The 19,371-nt window shown below is 37.6% G+C and overlaps 2 protein-coding genes across 5 annotated transcripts in view; one reads left to right on the top strand and one right to left on the bottom strand.

Annotated features, from left to right (window-relative positions):
* Positions 1 to 19,371, bottom strand: part of RALGPS2 (Ral GEF with PH domain and SH3 binding motif 2) — a 122,606-nt gene that overhangs the window by 18,017 nt on the left and 85,218 nt on the right. For all 3 annotated transcript variants that reach the window (XM_054833813.1, XM_054833811.1, XM_054833812.1), the window contains exons 9-13: positions 15,212 to 15,349; positions 14,212 to 14,302; positions 11,576 to 11,643; positions 10,783 to 10,918; positions 9,972 to 10,123 (exon numbers count right to left, since the gene is read on the bottom strand). In XM_054833813.1, coding sequence (XP_054689788.1) covers positions 9,972 to 10,123; positions 10,783 to 10,918; positions 11,576 to 11,643; positions 14,212 to 14,302; positions 15,212 to 15,349 — 585 coding nt within the window. The remainder of the gene's footprint in view (positions 1 to 9,971; positions 10,124 to 10,782; positions 10,919 to 11,575; positions 11,644 to 14,211; positions 14,303 to 15,211; positions 15,350 to 19,371) is intronic.
* The window catches only part of ANGPTL1 (angiopoietin like 1), a 31,105-nt gene continuing 29,707 nt past the window's right edge, over positions 17,974 to 19,371 (top strand). The window contains exon 1 of one of the 2 annotated variants that reach the window (XM_054833814.1): positions 17,974 to 18,329. The gene's annotated coding sequence lies outside the window, so the exon portion shown is untranslated. The remainder of the gene's footprint in view (positions 18,330 to 19,371) is intronic. The other variant, XM_054833815.1, reaches the window with a different exon arrangement.

Here is a 19,371-nt window from a genome sequence, read left to right as displayed (position 1 = left end):
CAAACTCATCGCTGAATGTCCAACACGTTAGAAGGCTTTGCTGATTTGAGAAGCCTGAGACTGTTTAAAGCTATCTCACACTTATTACATGAGATCACAACAGTGTTTTTTTCCTTCTGTGCTTCATAAACTAATCCAATATCACTGCAAGTATTTTAAACAATATACGCAGAGGAAAAAAAATAATCACAGAATCCAAATATCTGATGCATCAATTCAAGGCAAGTCCACAAATAACATGCAGACTTTGCAATTACACTAAATCCTATCAGCCTGAAAAATCAGTATTTAAATGCAGACACAAGGTAGTATTACCTCTATTGTTCTTAAAAATCAGTAAATACACATCAGTATACAAATACTGTTAACAGAACTCAGTAACTTCAGTTACCAACTGCACTACAAACAATGTCGAAGCTAGCTCTTCACCTTTCAGTCCAGAGCAGCTTTCCATTCCAGCTACCATCCTTGCCCTTCACTTTAAGCCAACGTGTTTTTGGCTCCAGACAATCCCAACTCCTCAGCTTCAGCCTAATTCAATGCCAGTCACTGCTGAAAGCCCACCTTCTGGCACACTAACTTAGCTTGTTTGCTCTGCCTCTTGAACACTCATACATAAAAGGAAGAATTGATTTACAATGCTTTTCAGGCAAACTGAAAAGAAAAATAAAAGTCTAAATGCACCTTTCTTAAGGGTTCCCACAGAGAAACAAAGGCTGAAAATGGGAACAAGTTCCCTGTAATTTTACACAGAAAATCGGCAGGGAACAGTGGTGCCCTGAAGAATAAAGATAATCTGTATAAAGGTAAGTCTGGATATCAACTGAGTAAACACAGAGTAAAGACGGAGGCAATAAAAATTCACCCACAGCAGGGGTAACTCCAGCCAAGAGCCATGAAAATCTCAGCATGGACCAAAGTTCTCTCTGTGCAAAAGCCAAGAGAAAATACATGCCTTTCTCTGCCAGCCAATTCAACTTAGATGCCTCTTTTCCAAACATTAGCTCACCATCCTCATATTAACATGATCTCTAAGGGATACTAAATAATTTGGTCTCAGCTTATCCTGAACTTTTCCTAAAGGAAAACCTGGTTTACATGGACATCACAGGAAAAGGTACTCGTATAGTGGAAGAAGCTAAGAAACATATAGAAGCAATATTCCAGTGGAGCTACGGGCTCATAAGCTAGGCAGAAAGGTCTGCAAGAAGAGGAGTAAAATACTCAGCAGGTGACTAATTATTTTCTAAAAGCATCTTTACGATTTTAGTATTTACATTCTCAGATCATTGATCCTTAAGCATTCAACTGCTTAAAAGTTTACAGCAGCAGGTAGCTTGTCCATAAAAGAAGAGTACAGTTACTTATACTTCTGTGACTTATACCTCCTCTGTAGCTGCGAGGACAACGTATCAAAGAGCCACAGTTACTGCAGTTGAGTAAGTGTTCTTACTTCAAGGGACTGTCTGCACAAATTTGATCTATCGGCAAACAGTCATTCTGGTGCCAGAAGGCAGGTGAGTAAAAAGTGACTATAATCAGAAGTTCTGTTCAGCACAGTTTATACCTGACCCGCACCATGGAAAAGAGAATGTGTGGACTGAACTCCACGTTGTTCTACGTACTTTTACACAGGAATACTGACAGAGAGATCATGAAGTATCTCAGGCAAAACCGGAGTAAGCAGTTGGACTAACCTATCCAGATGGAGCCTGCTGTTACAGCAGAAGTCTTTGCAAAATCCTAAAACAAAGCTTATCATTTCCTGGAAGAAACAACTGTCACTTAAGATTTTCAGCAAATTCTACATCCACATCACAGTGGAAAGCTCAATGATTTATTTCATCCAAACAAAACCACAGCTGCACTCTCTGTAAGGCGATATACAAAGTCTCTTCAAATAAACAAGTAGCATGGTTTGGCGATGAAGAGACAGAATCAGATGTAACAGAATTACAGCTTAACGCAGGTATTTTGGGTAAGACCTCCCAGATGACTGATTTTGAGGAAGACTGTTTATAGTAGAATATCTTATCGTAAGATTTTAAAGTTCTGAAATCCTTTCAGCAAGTGGAATGACAATTAGGGAGGTAGGTTTCAAGTATGATGACTTCTCAGCATGATGATTTGTCAAGAAAGGGAATCCAGCACCCTGGACTGCTGTGAAGTCAAAAGTGAATTTCTTGAGCCATCTAAACACCAAGGAGCACAAATGAGAGAATGACATGAATAGGAAGTGAATAACTGATGCTACTATCAGGTGCACTTGCATCAAACTAAGGCGTGGACTGCATTAATCTAAGGAAATGTAACAGTCCAGAATGGCAGGTTCTGGACTGTTTCTAAGAAGGTCTGATCCAAACCTGTCCACACAGATAATCTCTCCTATTTGTTTGGTTAGCCTACTTCGGAATTTTGCAATAATTCTAGCTGGAAGGGACCTTGGGAGGTCATCTGGTCCAACACCTTACTCGAAACTAAGTTAACTTGGCAATCAGATTGCTGTGGGTCTCATCTAGCCACCTTCTTCAAGGATGAGGTGCCTACAATCTCTCTGAGCAACCTGTTACTGTGTTGCACAATCTGCTTGTGAAAAAAAAATTTCCTTGCACGTAATCAAAATTCTCCTTTTTGCTACTTGGAGCAGTATGTTCTGCAAAACGGTGCAGTAATTCCTGTTTGCCCTCATCATCCAGCCAACACTGAACTTATTAGATATAATTAAAGTCTTATTTATTTCCTTATTACTGCACAGATTTCGCTTTATTATTAACAAGAAGCGCAACTTCAATATGACTAGAGCTCTACTTGATTGAGGCTCACATGATAGAAAGCCACATAATTAGAACCCACTAACAATACTGTATTATGAAGTAATTTTTTTATATTTGAAATAGGTTGATACATGAAAATTTTATCTGAAAAGACATTTTGATGGCAATTAGCTTCACTAAGAAAGTTATATTTCAAACACTCTAAGTCTATAGAAAGATTTAAAAGCTAGTGTTATTTAAAAATGCAAAAATCTAGAGCAAAAGAGCTGAAATGCCATCTTTCAGAAAGTGTTAATTGTTGTTACAGTATCAGTACAGTTCGAAAAGTTAAATGAATTTGGAGGATTCATAAACAAAAAGTTTCATTTAAAAAGTATAATCTATACAGAAATTGCCAATTACACTTTTAAAAGCAATGTTAATTTAGAAAAAAAGTGGGCCAAACATCACAGCTATTGATTTAACATTTCTATTGATGCTTATATAGGCTTTAAAAAATTGTAATGAAAAACTGGAAAAAGTTGAATTTTAGGATTTGACTAGCCCTCTTTAACATCTATATAGAATGCGTCTAACAGGATTTTTTTAGATGCTAAAACCTCTGGAAGATTTTTTTGCACTACAAAAGTGCTGATACTAAAAAAAACCCCTTTCCCAAAAAGCAAAAGAATATATGTTACATCCGTCCCTCCAAAACAAAACAGAGGTGAAAGGAACTGTTTTTAACTTATTAAAAGTTAGATGCCGAGACAAATTCTGTTTAAACATGAAGTGCACTATTTGACTATCACCTCAACTGGAAATATTTCATTCATTCAGTACTTTAAAAATATATCACCTTCTTAAATTCTTCTCAAGTATGTACTCGATATTTGAGTTTTTCCAATAACTTCAAGTAGGTCTTCAGGTTAAACTTAATAACAAATCCTAGGTAGTATAAATCCTTTCTATTAAGTAATGTTCTACACATGGTTTGGGTTTATGTAAGAAGCTACTTGACACAAACCACTATCTTCCTAGTTTTCTCTATTGCTAATAAAATTAAATTTTTTTTGTACAGAATTAAAAAAATAAGAGTTGTGTTTGTATTTACTACATAACAGGACAGCTTTTTCCTATCTTAGGAATAACAGCAATTGGCAAAGTGGTTTTATTCACTAACCATGCTGATGATTGTCTGAGAAGTTTCAGGATTGTTCACAGAGAGCTCTAGTACTGCAGCTGAATACAGACGTGAATTTTCTGTTCGCATTTGTAGATGCGCATATACACACGTCTATGCTACAGCATGAGGCTAGGTTCCTAGTTATGTGATAGGGAATGCCTATACCACTGCATACCCAATTCCACCATTCCACCCTGGTCAGAGCATCCACTCGTTGCTGAAAGTCTGAGGATATTGAACATTTAACACAGGCTTCCTTTATCCAGAAGTTAGTCCCCAAAGTTAGACAGGTGTTAATATAAACAAACCAACCCCAAAGACTTTAAAAAGTATTCAGACGAAAAATTCTTTCCCCTTCTCAAATCTGCAACTGACACTCTCTTGGCTCCAGTTACACAGTGTTTCCAAGAGCTCTAGTCACTATAGCTCTTGACTGACCTGACAGAACTTGAAATTTTAATGAGAAAACAGAAAAAAATTGGCCTGGAGACCTGAGCATCAATTGCTGTAGCACAATACAGCCTAGTTAGCATCATGGAGATGGACTCCACGCCCTAAAAGTTATGTTGTGCTTTGTTGACATCTATGACCATACTGAAAATCCTCATGTGTATTTGAATTAGTTCATTACCATTTGACTATTGTACAATAAAGTTTAAATAGCTCCACTTTGGCTTGCTAGTTAACCAAATAACAATGGTGTAAAGACTGGCAAACAAGCAATATGCTGCCTGAGAATCAACACAAACATCTAATGCCATCACTTTTTCATCATGAAAAGCTAACAAAGGCAAGTAACCAAATGGATAAAGATGGGCAGAAACAGGGCTTTTGTATGGCTGCATTAATCACAAAAAACAACAAAACCACACCATATACCCTGGACCCAACAGTACTAATAAGGATTAGGGAAGAAATGGGGTACTGAAACTGTATATCCATCTCTTCCTCTCAAATCCAGACATCTACACGTGCATTTTTAACCTAACATACTATACAGCTCTTACATTTACCCTATTACTAAAGTAGTAGTTCACAATAGCAAAACAGGGTATCCACGTTTAGGGCAAGAGCCACCTTTATACTCATTTAAATGGAGTATTAAAAAAATAAATATTTCTTTTGCCTGAAACCCTACCCGAACTTTGCTCTTCTGACACAGACTACTGATGACTCAGAGTCCTCAACACCTGAACAGTACACTACAAGGTAAGGAATCGAACAAACATTGGCTGTGTAGAGTTCTTCCCTACTGTATAAGCTGCCAAAAACCTGAAAGTAAATGCATACACTGTATATCTACACCTATACTTCATTTATTTAAAGAGAAATATAATCCCTTGTAGAATTCAAGTACTTCAAGATGGTGACTTAATAGCGGAATTCATTAAAATGCTGATATTCTTGTATGCATTTTATGCCAGTTTTGGTTTGAAAATGTACTGTTCTTACAAAGGCACTTTCTTACATTAACACTGATTTAAAATACCTTTCTTTGACTCTGCAGCATTAATTTCTCTGATTGCATTAGAATAAAGGCTCAAGTTATTCTCAAGTGATTGGAACACACAAACTAAGCTAAATGTTCAAGAGCCTTAGTTTTTCCAGAGCTTTCATCCATATCATTGTAGATTAGGAAGAATAAGCGAGGAAAAAAAGAAAGTTTGAGAAAGAAAACACTCCAAAGTTAGAACAGAATTTGCATCCAACCCTGCTACAAACATAATCCATACGTGTGTTTTCTTTGAATTTTTAAACACCTAAAATTACATTCTCAATTTCAGTTGAGTATTTCTGTGTTTATACTTCAACATGTATTCTCAAGTGGTATACATGTGAGACTACACCCTTAAAAAAACCCACCTCCTAAAGCAAAATTACTTTGCACTGAGTACGTTAGGTGGTGCAAGAGGAGAAAAGACATACAGAAGCAATATATGAAAAGAGGGGTCTACGTTACACTGTCCCTTTACCTCTACAGAATTATTTGAGCTATTAGCCGTTGTAAACAAATCCAGCTTCAGAAAAGAAATTCAGTAGTGCAGCTGAGCAAAAGCGTAAGAGATGGTGGAAATCCAAAACTTCTGAGAACATTAATGAAGGCGAGTGAACATTGCTGTAGATACTTAAGAATGTGCTTAAGCAAGAAGAGTATTTTAAAATTATAAGAAAATAATAGAGTACTAGAAAACCGTGTATTCTTAAAAAAAAATCTTATGAATAAAAGGAATTTTCATGCTATTTCTAAGTTGAAACACAGTCTAAGTAAAAGCATCTTAATTTATCCTACTTTTAGGTGAGGAGGTGACAGCAGGCAAATACATGCAGGAGTACAGCTGGTAAAAGCGCACAGGTGGTTCCTTCAACCCAGGCAAGAGCAATGCCTAGACCTCAGAAGGGCAAACTCACTCTTTTGAAAGAGTGTACTACAGTGACCTCATCAAAATGGAGGGATCACAGAACATAACTGCAGTAGCTTTAAGACTTACTGATAGCAAGTAGTGGGGGTTCTCAATGACCTGTCACTGCAAAGTAAAAGCATCCGTCCCAATTTACTAAAAGCAGATACTTTGGATCGTCTGCACAAACCAGACGTATTTTCAGTGGTATTCATCTGTCTGTATTTTCATGTGTTATCTCTCAAAAGTCTCTTTGCAGTCAACAGAAATAAAGTGAGATTTAAGGACACAAGTCATATAACCTCTTTTTAGCCACCCACTTAAGAACAAGATGCATCATATTATTGAAGATCTCTATTCTCTATGTGATTATAAAGAGCTCCAATGACTACCTCAAATGCAGCTGTCTAAATTACGAATGTCTAAAACTTAGAAGAGACTATTTCCTCTTATTACATTCCTGAACTCAAGAAAACATTTCCGATCTGATATTGTATATATGACTGGTCAAGTGTTTCTTCCTTCTAATTAGGTTAACATAGCACTGCCGGAAAAAGATTTCTCACTTTTGTTCAGATAACGAGCACTTATGCTATAAAGTAAAACAGCAACAGAACCAGAGGCACATCTTCCTTACTGTAGCATAATGTACAACCGTCTGCTGAACACAGTCTCATAGTTCTAGGAACAAGAACTATTTTGACCCAAGCACAAGAAATTAATATAATGGGGGCTATATCTTTAATTTTTTTTTTTTTTGAGTTCTAGATTTTTGTAGAATCAGTTGAATGTACACAATCAGCCTCCAGAGCCTGAGATTAAGATAAGAATTTGATAAAGATCTCTGACCATGGCTGTCACGTTACAGATAGACCTATTTTCAGGAAATCCCATGCCTGGGTCACTTTCTGCATTGCTGTTACTTTAGGAATCATTCATTGCACAGAAAAATACCCACTTAGTGTATCCTTTACATCTGAAAGATTAATTACATTGGATGTAAAAATTTCGGCATGCTATGCACCATTCCAGAATGGATCATCAGTCTTTCCCAGCACAACACAATCAAAATTGTCCATCACCACTTGAATGTGTGTTTTTAGTTTAGAGACACATGCACTGCTGGATTAACTGCTCAGCTTTAGTACGCTAATATGCAGAATTTCATCCAGCCATGAATCTCAAGCCTAATGATGCTCTAACCGATCTCTATCACAGACTGAAAACTTCTATCACAGAGATAACTGAAGAAATCCAAGTGGTAGAGCCCTTCTGTACCTGAAGTAGTTGGTGTGTTCACCAGCGGCAAAAGAAACAGTCCTCTGCTGAGTCTTCATAACATGCCTATAAATTGCTTTACTGAATTGCAAATGGACTACAGTAATCTGTTAACACAAAGGCAACTCAGACACGAGGCCTGATAAAAAAAATGCACAAACTCACATGTTCAAATTATTTAGGTAAAGCATCATAATGGTACAGTGCTGCATACAAACAGCCTAGACACTGTTGTTACATTGCTGCTTTTTTGATATTTGACATAGAGTCAGATTATATCAGAATCTCTAATATGAAAGGATTGGAAAGGTCTGAACACCTCTAAGCCCTCAAGACACAAGAGTGATTTAAAGTAGTATTGTAGTAGTCTTCAAGGTCACATTCAAGGTGCTGGCATATCAGAAAAACTGTCTGTGTTTTAAAGAGGGATCATTTATCCAAAAAGTGAAGTCCTATATAGGCTTATATCTAAGAAAAGGTAGTCCTGTTTCTGGAGCAACAGGTTTAAATCCACATTTATGAGCAAGGTGAGGAATAACACTCTTTTCAGTACACACATTCAGAAGAAGTTTTCCTGACCGTCTTTTGAAGTTATGTTGTAGAATACTGTAAACCTCCTCTCTGCTGCAGTGACTGTACTATTTCCAAGTACTGAGTAAACAGACTACTTCAAACATGATGGAGGAACTTAGCAGCTTCAATCAACTTCCTTAAATCCTGCTGAAGCAGCAGTACAGAATGCCAAATAACTTACATTTCCAATGATTCCTCAGTAATAAATACTGCAAGCCTCCAGAATTTACCCTCTTCCTCCATATGTATTTCTACCACCTCTACTAATCTTTTGTGTCATTGAAATTTCCATAATCGAGAAGCATCAAAAATATAAATGATGGTAGACTGTCAAAACAGTGATAAAACAAACATCTGACTATGGGGAGGCTGAAGGTGGAAGAGAATGGGAGAGGGGACGCTCTAACCACAAATCCTGATCTTACACAAAATGCATAAGGCAGCTGTTTTACAAGTGATTTACAAGTCTTCTGAAGTGGCGATTTTGTTCCAGCTTGTAAGGGTGACTACATCAAGTCAATAAGGTCATGCCTGAGCTACACAGGAGAACAGAGTTGAAAAATTCAGAGATGAGACAAAGTAGGAAAACCCTGTATTCTCCAAAATGTCTAGATGGTGACTGTTTCTTAGTTGTACTTCATGAGAAATTGCCTGAGAGGTCTGGCAAACCTTCCCTGCTAGGCTCTAATGGAGGTAAATAATTTACCCTGGAAAAAAGGATCCACTGCAGAGATGTTTCTTAGATATTTAGACAGAAAGCCTCAGTAAAAAAAACTGCACTGAGAAAAGGGCAATGCTACATCTCAAAGGTGACAAAAGTCTGGGGTTTCTTCCTCCTAAATCCAGCATAAAACTGAGAGGATTGCACTTGAAGGGTAATAGATGCATGAGGAGCTTTAATCTCCTGTACTGTGCAATCCCTGAGAATGCAGCATAATTTCTTGCTTCTCTCCATGAAGGCGAAAAATCAAAACTTTTTTTTAAAATTAAGTTATCCAAAGAAATGCATAGCACTACAAAAATCTTCTATTACCATAAATGCATAAAAACTGAACAGCATCGAATTCTATCAAGCTAATAATTTTGAGAAAAAGGACTGTGATAGAGGTTGCATTTCTCAACCCTGGCTGCAGTTATGTGGATCCGAGAGGCACTTGCTCTGCCCTCCCTCCGCTTGAAGGATCTGTGCATAACAGGGAAAAAGAGCAACTGCTGTCACATAAGAAACTCAGGAAGCAGAAGTTCTCAAAAGAATACTCTAAATATTTGAAGATAAATAACTTACCAAAATGAAGTAGATTCTGACACTTTGAAGTATCTGAAAGTTAAATTGCTATCTACTCCTGACAAAAGTAAGGAGTATTTAGAAATTATGCTTTTAAAGACTGTCAGCAATTTACAGTTCTGTCAATTTGATATGGCCTTTTAAATAGAAATCATACGACAAGACATTTTTAATTTGGATTGATTTAGCGGGGGCGGCGGGGAGAGAATAGGAAATGGTGCCCGGAACTTCCCTCCACTCCCATCAAGGAAGAGGAGGAACAACAGCAGTTGTATCATTAAAGGGGATATAAACAAAGTAATCTGCTTTTTTATAATTTGTCAGCATGTAGTTCATGCTGTATAAATTATGCTGCCCTCCTCCACCTACATTTCTCAAGTTTTTTCTAAATATAATTTTTATTTTACAACAGTACCACTGCTTGTACAATTGCTAACTAATCATGCTAAAATCTATTAAAAGACCATGTACTGCACGGGTACGTTTATAGTTCCTACCTATTGAAATTCCACTAGAAAGGGTGGAGCTTTCTGCCTGCCCCCGGGATGGGACATGAGGCTCCATGACGCTGTCATCCAGTAGGTGCCTTGGTCCCGCGTTGGGGAATGTTGCACTTTTAAATTCAGCCGTATTCATTTTGTGTATGAAACTAGAAATGAACAAGGATAAAAATTGTTACAACATTATCCTTGATACCTCTCAAAAGCTCTTGCTTGAACATCCTGCAGTATTGCATGTAGTGTGTTCCGAATACCAAACTAAATCACGGCTCAAGTCATAAGTATTTGTGCACAAACTATATTACCTATAGGAATCGCTAGGTTTAAGACAGTACTCTTGGAGCAAAGAGAAAGTCAGGAATACTTTAAAAATTACATTCAATATCCTAAAGTATTTTTGTCTTACTGTAACACATAACTGAACTTTAGAATTTCGCTGTAGTTCATAAAAGGTAAACTTACACAATGTAAGTTGAGGTGAATTACTGAATAGCTAAAATCTTGCTTTTTTAAAATATGACAAAGGAAATTAATGATACAATGATTAAAATATTAATTACAAGTACACCTACATAGAAAAAAACCTGAAGCCATTACTACACAAAATTATATGAAAGCCTACAAAGAAGCTCTCATCATAAAAACACCAATAAAGCAATGATTTCAGTTTGAATTTGAAAGAATTACACTGGCATTGAGCTGCCTACTCATGCTAACCTAATCATGCTACTTTTTCAAAGCAAAGCTTCTGTATGGAAAGATGATACATCACAAAGCTTAGGATTTTAAGGTTAAATAAAATGCTGACTTGTATCCCAGACTGTGACACTTCCTATGTCCATGTGGTATCAGGTTCCTAGGCGAAGGGGGTGTCGGTGGTAGCAAGGCTCCTTCAGCTGCAACATTTTTCCGTCCACTTTGTGGAGACGCTCCGACTTCAGAGCCTAGGAACAAAAAAGACATTAGTCCCGAGTAACTTTAGAATTACCTACTTTCTAAGAAAATTGTGGAAGAGTTGCACAAAACTTCCTACACTCAACTTATAAGGGATGGCCTGTAGTAAAACTCATTGATATACTCAGATTGATAATTTTAAAAAATGTAGTTTAGGTTTTTTTGCACAGGATTTAAAAAAGCAAGCACATTTATTTCAAATAGACCATCTAATTACAAGTATTTTGTGAGTCCTAAAAGTTGCTGCGTTAGCTACATTGACATTAAACAGGTCCCATTGATTCTACGTTTTGAAACTCTGACCTTCAACTACTTTTGGCGTTGATGAAAAATAATGTACATTTTTGGAAGCATATTATACCACTAAAAGTTTAGATGAAGGCCTTTCTGTCTAGATGCAACAAAGAATGAATATTTAATAGCTCTTCACCCCAAATGACACTAACAAGTTAGTGCCACAATACATACAAGAACCTAAAATCTGACTCAATTCCCTGAAAGAATTTCTACCTTCAGACTTTTTATTACAAATAAACAGTGTTTATATTTCACACTTTATTAGCCTCAGGCAAATATTTTCCACATTCGCAACTCAAAAATAATGCATTTGACAAGCTGAAGTCTTCTCACACTTATTAAGCATTTACCTACTAAATCTTCTCTGGAAGCAGCAGAGTGTGGGGTGCTGGTCCCTGGTTCTATCTTTAATGAAAGTCTGCATTAAAGAAGCATTAAAAATTACTTTATCAGGAAATTGAAGCACATAAAAGTTAAGTTTTTGAAAAATACTTTTTTAAAATTTACAATTGAAAGCTGCTTGTTTCTATAATTGCAAGAAACACTATGATGTTAATACAAACCATGCATAGTTATCTTTAGCAGGAAAAAAAATGGCAAGCTAGGGCATAACGTAGTAAATGAGTCTATTGCTTTGGTTCATATAGACCAGGACAGGTTTGCAATATCATGCTGAAGGAAGACCAGAGTCAACAGCAAAATCTCAGCTACAGGACAGCCCTGCAACCTCTTCTGCACCAGGGTCCCTGACGCAGCTGGCACAGCCAGCCACAAGCTGCCACCAATTGCCATCTTCACCCTCTGCGTCAGCCAAAGCTCCTCGGTCTGAGCTGTTAAGAAGCTGTGGCAAAGACACACGGCAGAAGCAGCAGGGGAAGAGGCCGTTGCTCTGCGTTGGCACCATGCTCCAGGGAAAACATGGCCACACAAAAGCCAGGACCTACAGGGCCCTGGGACTGCTAGCAGATACACGAAATTCAGTGACGATACCACTACTCTAGCGTAAGAGCTGGCCCCCACCTTGGCTAAAATATTTATACTTACTACACTCCGGATTTTAAATTTTTCTATAAAGTGCACTAGCGTGTCGGGCCAAGTCTTTTGTCTTTACTGGTCTAAAAGCCAAAATCCTTCTTTTGCCTTTTGGAAAATACATTATCAACTTGACTTCATCCATAATTCAAGCTTTTTCTATAACAGGCACTTTTTAATGCCATTTCCAACAGTTCCACAAAGAGGGCAGACTCCAGGAGCAGAGAAGTCCAGGAAGATCAAGCGTATCTTGTCCACACAGTTCGCAGAACTAGAATCTTTGAAATTAGCAGGTTGGAAAAGCACCTACTTAATTTTGGGGAGAAAAAGTTTTAAGGTTGACAGCTCCTCTCCCTCCTCTCCCCAGAGAGTTTAGCAATGACTCATTACCATTTTAAAATTTAATTTTTTAAAAGAAAATACTTTAGGAAATAAAAACATGTATTCAAGTTACAATGGCAATGGCTGTTCTCTAAGTTCAGCCTTTTTGCAGACACTTTAGGGGATAAAAAGTAAAATAGTCACTTATAGTAAGCATAGTTCTTCAAAATACACTCCTCCCCCATAAAAAAGTTCAATTTGGAGACATACAAAACCCATAGGTGTAAAACCAGACTTTCTGAATAGAGCCATGTTTCTGCAGTACATGCAATTGTCTCCGTTCATTTCCCTGCTAGCAAAACACGGGTTGTACAGGATGAAGAGACTGTAGCTCCTTCAGCAATAAAATTCCCACTAGTAGTGAGTCCTACCTAGTGAAGGGAGAAGAAGGTGGAGTGTGGAATTCATGAAAACAATATGCTGCTAAGAAGCGGACACTGCAGTTAAGAAACTTGGGTTTGGTTTTGGTTTTTTTCTCCTTCAAATGTTTGACCATGAAGCTTTACTTTCAAAATCATGCTACAGAACATTTCAGCAAAAAGGGAAAGCCAGATGCTTGCCTCTGAACATGCAGAGAACAATTTACAAATCCTAAAGATCGTAACACATGAAGGGAGCCGAGTGTCCGAGCCCTCGTTAACTGTCCTTTGACAGAAACCAAAGGGTCCCCATTTGCTGCCTTTTAGTAAATCCAAGTTAAGGCTACTAAATGGCAAACTGTATCTGTTCCTCTAGCGTGCATACCCCTCCCACCATTTGAATGTAGCTACACAAGCAACTAATTCAACACAACTGAGGTGACAGACTCCCAGGGCGGGCAGGATGGGAATGGGTGGGGAACCTCCTCAAGGAGATCAGCCAGTGAACAAAAATTTTCTTCATATGCAGCAGATTTGCTTTAGGTTTTTTCCTATCCTCAGGGCTTGTTCCTGTCTCTTGCCAGAGATTTCCATTCCCCAATTTTGCTGGATGCCAAACCACTTAATACAGTAATAGTCTTTTAATTAAGGAAGTAGAAACCTCTGTTTTGGGTAGTATACTGGGAGGAATGGGCAGGGACACAGATGGACAATATCTTGCCTCTCAAAAAAATCAAGTGTCGATATTTTACTTACGCTGTATAACCTAATCAAAGAGAAAATTATAAAACAAAAGTGAAATATCCATGGAAGTGAAAGCCTTAATTCACCCACGGTAAGAACCTGGGACTGGACGCACAGATGACTTTGTTCTGATGAAAAATGACATAAGCTATCACCAATCGTGGAGTCCGTCTTATTGACTAAACAGTGTTGCACATGAGCCAGAAGTACGGACCCTTCACTGGTGAACACTCAAAGAGGTCTGCAGATCAAATCGCCAGACCAAACAGGCCTGAAAGCTCTGGCTCAATGTGGTCAGCATGCTGAAAACTGTCTTGGGCACAGGACCCTGCTGTAACCTCACTACTTACAACTGGTGCATCTGAGATGCAAAATCTGCCAATACAAGTGCGATCTTAAGAGTGACAGGCTTTGTGATCTAAAAGCTATTTTGTAATGAGTTACAGTCAGTTATAACATTTCATACTTACTTGTAATTGTCATCTTCTACAAACTTTTGTAGTTCTTCTATGTACTGAACTGAGTTTAGATATTTTTGGACATGAGGCAACAGAGGAATATCTGGAGAACAGATGACATTCATTATCACCATACCATTCACTGGTAAGCAAAATTATTTTCCAGAAACCACTTAAACGGAATCAGATCTCTTGCAAGATGGAGGTACAAACTACAGTCCTACTGATGTTGACATTTTTGTCCTTTATAGCAATTCTCGTGCATTGAGCTGGTATTCCCCACATCCATAAAGCCAGGTACATATTCCCCTAGAACTGCTCTGCTTATCAGAGAACATGCAAGGGAAAAGTGAGAGCCTGCCCCTGGCCAAAGTGAAGGCCCAGACCTGGAGGTTTGTATCTGAGGACTCCTTTGCAGACCACATACTCATTATATATATATTGAGCTTTCATGAATGTGAAATCCTGTCCTAATTCACATTCCACCATCACAAACACAGCCTTATGACTTTGCTAGAACTTGAAAAGGATTGTGAGTGAGACCACCTTTGAAGGAAAAATACATCTGATCTACGAACAGAACTATAAGTGTCCAAAAGACAAGCTGAACATATTTTATTATCTCCAGTAAAAGTACTACTCCTCCAAAGGGAATCCTACTATTTTTAGAATTCATAGTCATAAAATTATGAAACACGGGGATCTAAGTTTATAACGTGCTAGTAAAACTACCGTTAAGTACAATGTATTCCACATTTTTCATCAGAAACTATGGAGTGCAAAAACGTGTGTGACGTAAGAAAAGGGCAATTTTATTCTGTCTCCTCATGCTGATGCTCTGTTACAACCAACAATGCCAGAATAAACTTAGACTTTTGGGCTGAGAGGGTGAGGGAGAGCATTAATGGCATTCAAATAGATTGGCCCATACTTACATTGCATTACAGAAGATAAATATTAAAGCTTTTAAAGTTGTTCTCTTTAATACTACAATAGTTACAAGCTAGCTTACCATATTCACACGACTGCTGTAAATCAGAGATAATTCGAAGAATGTTGTTCATTAAATTTGTTCTTTGCTCACTTTCCAGAATGCTCCCTGTTGATGGGTAGGCGGAGTCAATATACGTCAAGTCTGACAGATAAATACCTGAAAGATTAAAAAGTGAAAAGTGTCTCACATTTAACAGAAAAAACTCACAAACAATATTTTGAAGAATTTTTGCTTTCGCTGACTAACGTGCACGCAAGTTGACAACAGCATTGCCTCAGAACAGTATTTTTGATTTTCCGGAGAAATCATTTCAACAAGGTCTCCGAGAGCCTTCAGACCTCGGAGTAAAACAGTAATAATGCTTGGACTTACAGAAGCACATCGCTGTGCCACCGCTGTCTGGGATTGAATTTGCACTCTCCTCAATCACTTAATCCTTGGTTTTGTCAACCTTCTCTCAGCTGGATTTGCAGATGCTGAGGGTACGAGCACAGCTAGACTTGCACATACAAGCTTTCACTCTCTGTAGGACAGGGGGAGGCAGAAAGGATCCTTTCCTCCTGCATCCCACTAGGCGCCTGTACTAGCTCATTGTCTTTAACAGTGTCATTATTTCTAAATCTAAATGTAATTACAAGGACATGCACAACTGCTCGTGAACCTAATCTTCTGCCACATCACCAATTAATTATTCCCTTGACAAATATGAAGCATACTAAACACACAATGCTAAAATACATGACCAAAATTACTAAGGATTTTAGGAAGTCTACTACTTCATTCCTCCAACTCAGCAATTAAAAAATAACAGAAGGAAAAATAGCATTATTTATAACTCTTCAAGCTGAATAGAAACTCAAACTCGACTTGCAGCAACATGGGAAAAGTGAAGTAGGCAAAAAGTGCACTCAGATTAAAATGGGGTACGACTCTTGCAGTTCATATTAATCACACCTCCAAAGATCCAACAACCTTATAGATAACTCTCTTCAAGTCTTCTACCTATGCTCTTCCCCACCACCATTGTAACCTTACTACTCTTTCAATCCCTTGATCATGTAGAGAGGACAATCCTCCTCCTTACACGCTAATGCTGTAAACAAACTGCTTATTTTAATGCTAAATGCAACTCCATTTCTTGAACCTCACCCAAAGACTAATCATTTTTGTCTCAACTAAGTGAAACATATCCTGGCCAGCTCTGCTATTAAAAGGAATTGCTCTTCATCCTCTGCATCTTTCACAAGATATCCACATAAAATAAAAATATACAAACTTAAATAGTATTTTTAAGAAACTTATTTCAGTAACAGGGAATTTCTAAAACTATATTTTGTTTCACCTCTCAGCCTTGTGTAACCAAAATCATAACAAGAAGTTTGGCTTTACAGGTGGAAGACTATTAATACAACCTCACAAGAACAGCAGTTGTGTTTGTATAGCACCTACCCAGCACAGTCCTCAAATGTGAGTTGGGAAACTCTGGGCATTACTCCAAAATCAACACATACACGCGCGTGTGCGCACACACACAGAAACAAATTAAAATACTTGTGGTTGAAAGGTGACATATAAAAAAAGTGAATAAAAAGGTATTACACATGACCTGATATACTACTCAATTTCTCAATTTTCTATTCTGCTAGAATCAGTTTATTAAAAAATACAAAGGGTAATCAGAAGCATCAGATAGTCTCATTTAATTGCTAAGCCATCTAGACTGCATAAGCCATCCCAAACCTAACTTTGCTAAGCAATGTCAAAACGGGCCTTAAAAATCCCAAACCTCCTCAGTCTTCCACAGAAAGTAGTAAATCATGCTTACTAATTATAATTAAGGAAATTCACTATGAACAGGCACCTGCAATAATATGCAGGGTTTTATAAACCAATGTATTTGCAGGATTATCTTTCTCAATGACTTGCTCAATTAAGTACTGATTTTTTTTCTTTTAGCTAAATCAAGAACTCTCTTCTGTAGAGAGCTGTTCTCAAAACCTATTCAATGCATTTCTATGAAGTCTAAAATAATTGTGAAAGCATGCTAGGGTAATTCTCTTTCAAATGTAATTGGCACATCCTTTGTGAAGAAACCAGAAAGATCAATGAAAGCAAATTGAATGTACTTAAGTGCTGACTATTGACAGAACTAAAACCAGTATCCTGCGCTCCTCCCAGTGCATAATCTGTGTGGCTTTTGCTACTTCGAACACCACTGAGATGTTATCGAATATTCTGATACCTACCTAAAACCATCACACACACAGATTTAACATTTTCCACATGTATCGGAGATTTCGTGCGTTTAACAACTGGAACTGTTTCTTATTAAGTAAACGTCAAAAATTGACTGCGACATTCTGTTGAACATTCTTCTAGACTATAAATGGTTCATTTTTCCTGTTGTATCCAGCCAGGCTGCCCCTTTTATTCCCAGCAACACAAATCGAGTTTTATCAGCCTGAAAGAATCTTTCTTCTAAATGAAGCCCAGTACTGTAATAACTTGAAAGGCATCTTTAGGCAGCATAGTAAAAATGTTTGATTTGTAATTGCCTGCTGAACTCTTGCACAGTCTGTTGCCATATGGTACCCTCCCTTCTACTGGCAAACAATCTTTCCTTGTTTCTAACTTCTCAGCCTCCCTACCCCCTCCTTTTCTGGAGGGTATGGATAGGAAATCCGAAGGAGGAGTTTCTTCTGCTCACAGTGTGTTCGCGGTGACATCATAGGTGGGCTGAACGTCTAAGTCGAGTGTGTGTTTGTTTAAAAAAACTGTCCAAAAGTGATGTATATGGAATCTGGGTCAGCTGTAGCTGGTTAGTGCACTTCTGCATGTGAGAGTAAAACACTGCAGTTTCAAAAAACATTTCTCTCTTCTGGAATAAAACATACTGGAACATTACTTTTTTCTTTTTTTTTTTTTTTTTTAAATGATTAGTTAGCTTGGTTATCGTATGGAGAAACCCAATTCCTCAACACAGCTTGGACCTAACAGAGAAAGACAAAAGCCGTTTTCAACTCCAACTGCAGATTAACAATCCACAGCATCGGGTAATATAGAAGAAAAAGCAACTTGGCCTCTGGATTTTCCATCTACCACAGAAGCAAAACAGCTGGAAGACTTTTTTTTCGTGGTAAGTTTTAAAGTTATTCTTACTTGCAAGTTTAATTTTGAGCTATTTGTGAATTCTACATACGTCTCCCTCAACATACAATTGTGAAGAAACAAATCTCAGCCTGAGAAAAGTTTGACAACTAAAATATAAAACTCATTTTTGTGGCATTTGGTAGACTTTGGAAACTTGGAAAGAATTAAAAAGGACTCTGCATAAGAGCAGAGACTAACTCATTCCAGTTGTAAGGATGAACAGTTTCAGTTGTTTAGCTGTACATCTTCTGTGGATTTTGTTATCCACAGTTACAGAAAATTAGTACTACCAATTCTTTGCTAAGCATGTAATTTGGGTATTGTGAACATATTAATGTGAAATTCTGATCCTACCAGAAAGCAAAAGCCAAAAATCCTATTGATTTCAGGGAAGCTGGATTTCACCCAATATCAGAGCATAGACCTAGCATTACTAGAACTAGAAAATGGATACCTCAATAAAACCACTGTAAAAAGTTCCAAGTAAATCAACGCACATCTGTAAGTAGCGATCATTGCATATAGTTTCAACTGGATTTTTATTTATGGTACTTCTGAGCAGTAGACGTAGTCCGAGTTGTACAACCAAGAAACCAGAGTCATACATTAATTCAGAATATAATCACGTCTGTAGCACAAACAATTGTGCAGCTGAAAATCCAAAAGACATTGCTGCAACAGGCACTAATCTCTTCCTCTAACAATTTGTGGAACAAGGAGGAAGTTAATTGTACCTCAGTTGAGCAGCAGTTTGTTTTTAAATAAAGATTTGTTTCATAAACATGAAATGCACCATACAGGGGAACAGTATATTAAGCAGAAAATAGAGGGGTTTGTTACTGTTCTTTGGGGGGAGGGAGGGGGAAGGATGCAGTTGCAACTCAAGGATGAAACCAAGCAAGCTGTTTACAAACAGAAGATGAAAGCACAGCTAAAAACCAAGAAAGAATCGCTAATACAAAATTTTCTACTTTTTGCCTTTCTTTATGTTGACTTGGAAATGAAAATACGGTAAATAATCCAGAACA

The sequence above is a fragment of the Grus americana genome, chromosome 8 (assembly GCF_028858705.1).
Source record: "Grus americana isolate bGruAme1 chromosome 8, bGruAme1.mat, whole genome shotgun sequence".
In the NCBI taxonomy this organism is placed as follows: domain Eukaryota; kingdom Metazoa; phylum Chordata; class Aves; order Gruiformes; family Gruidae; genus Grus; species Grus americana.
The sequence above is the reverse complement of the archived record's forward strand: the minus strand, read 5'-3'. Positions and strand labels throughout refer to the sequence as shown.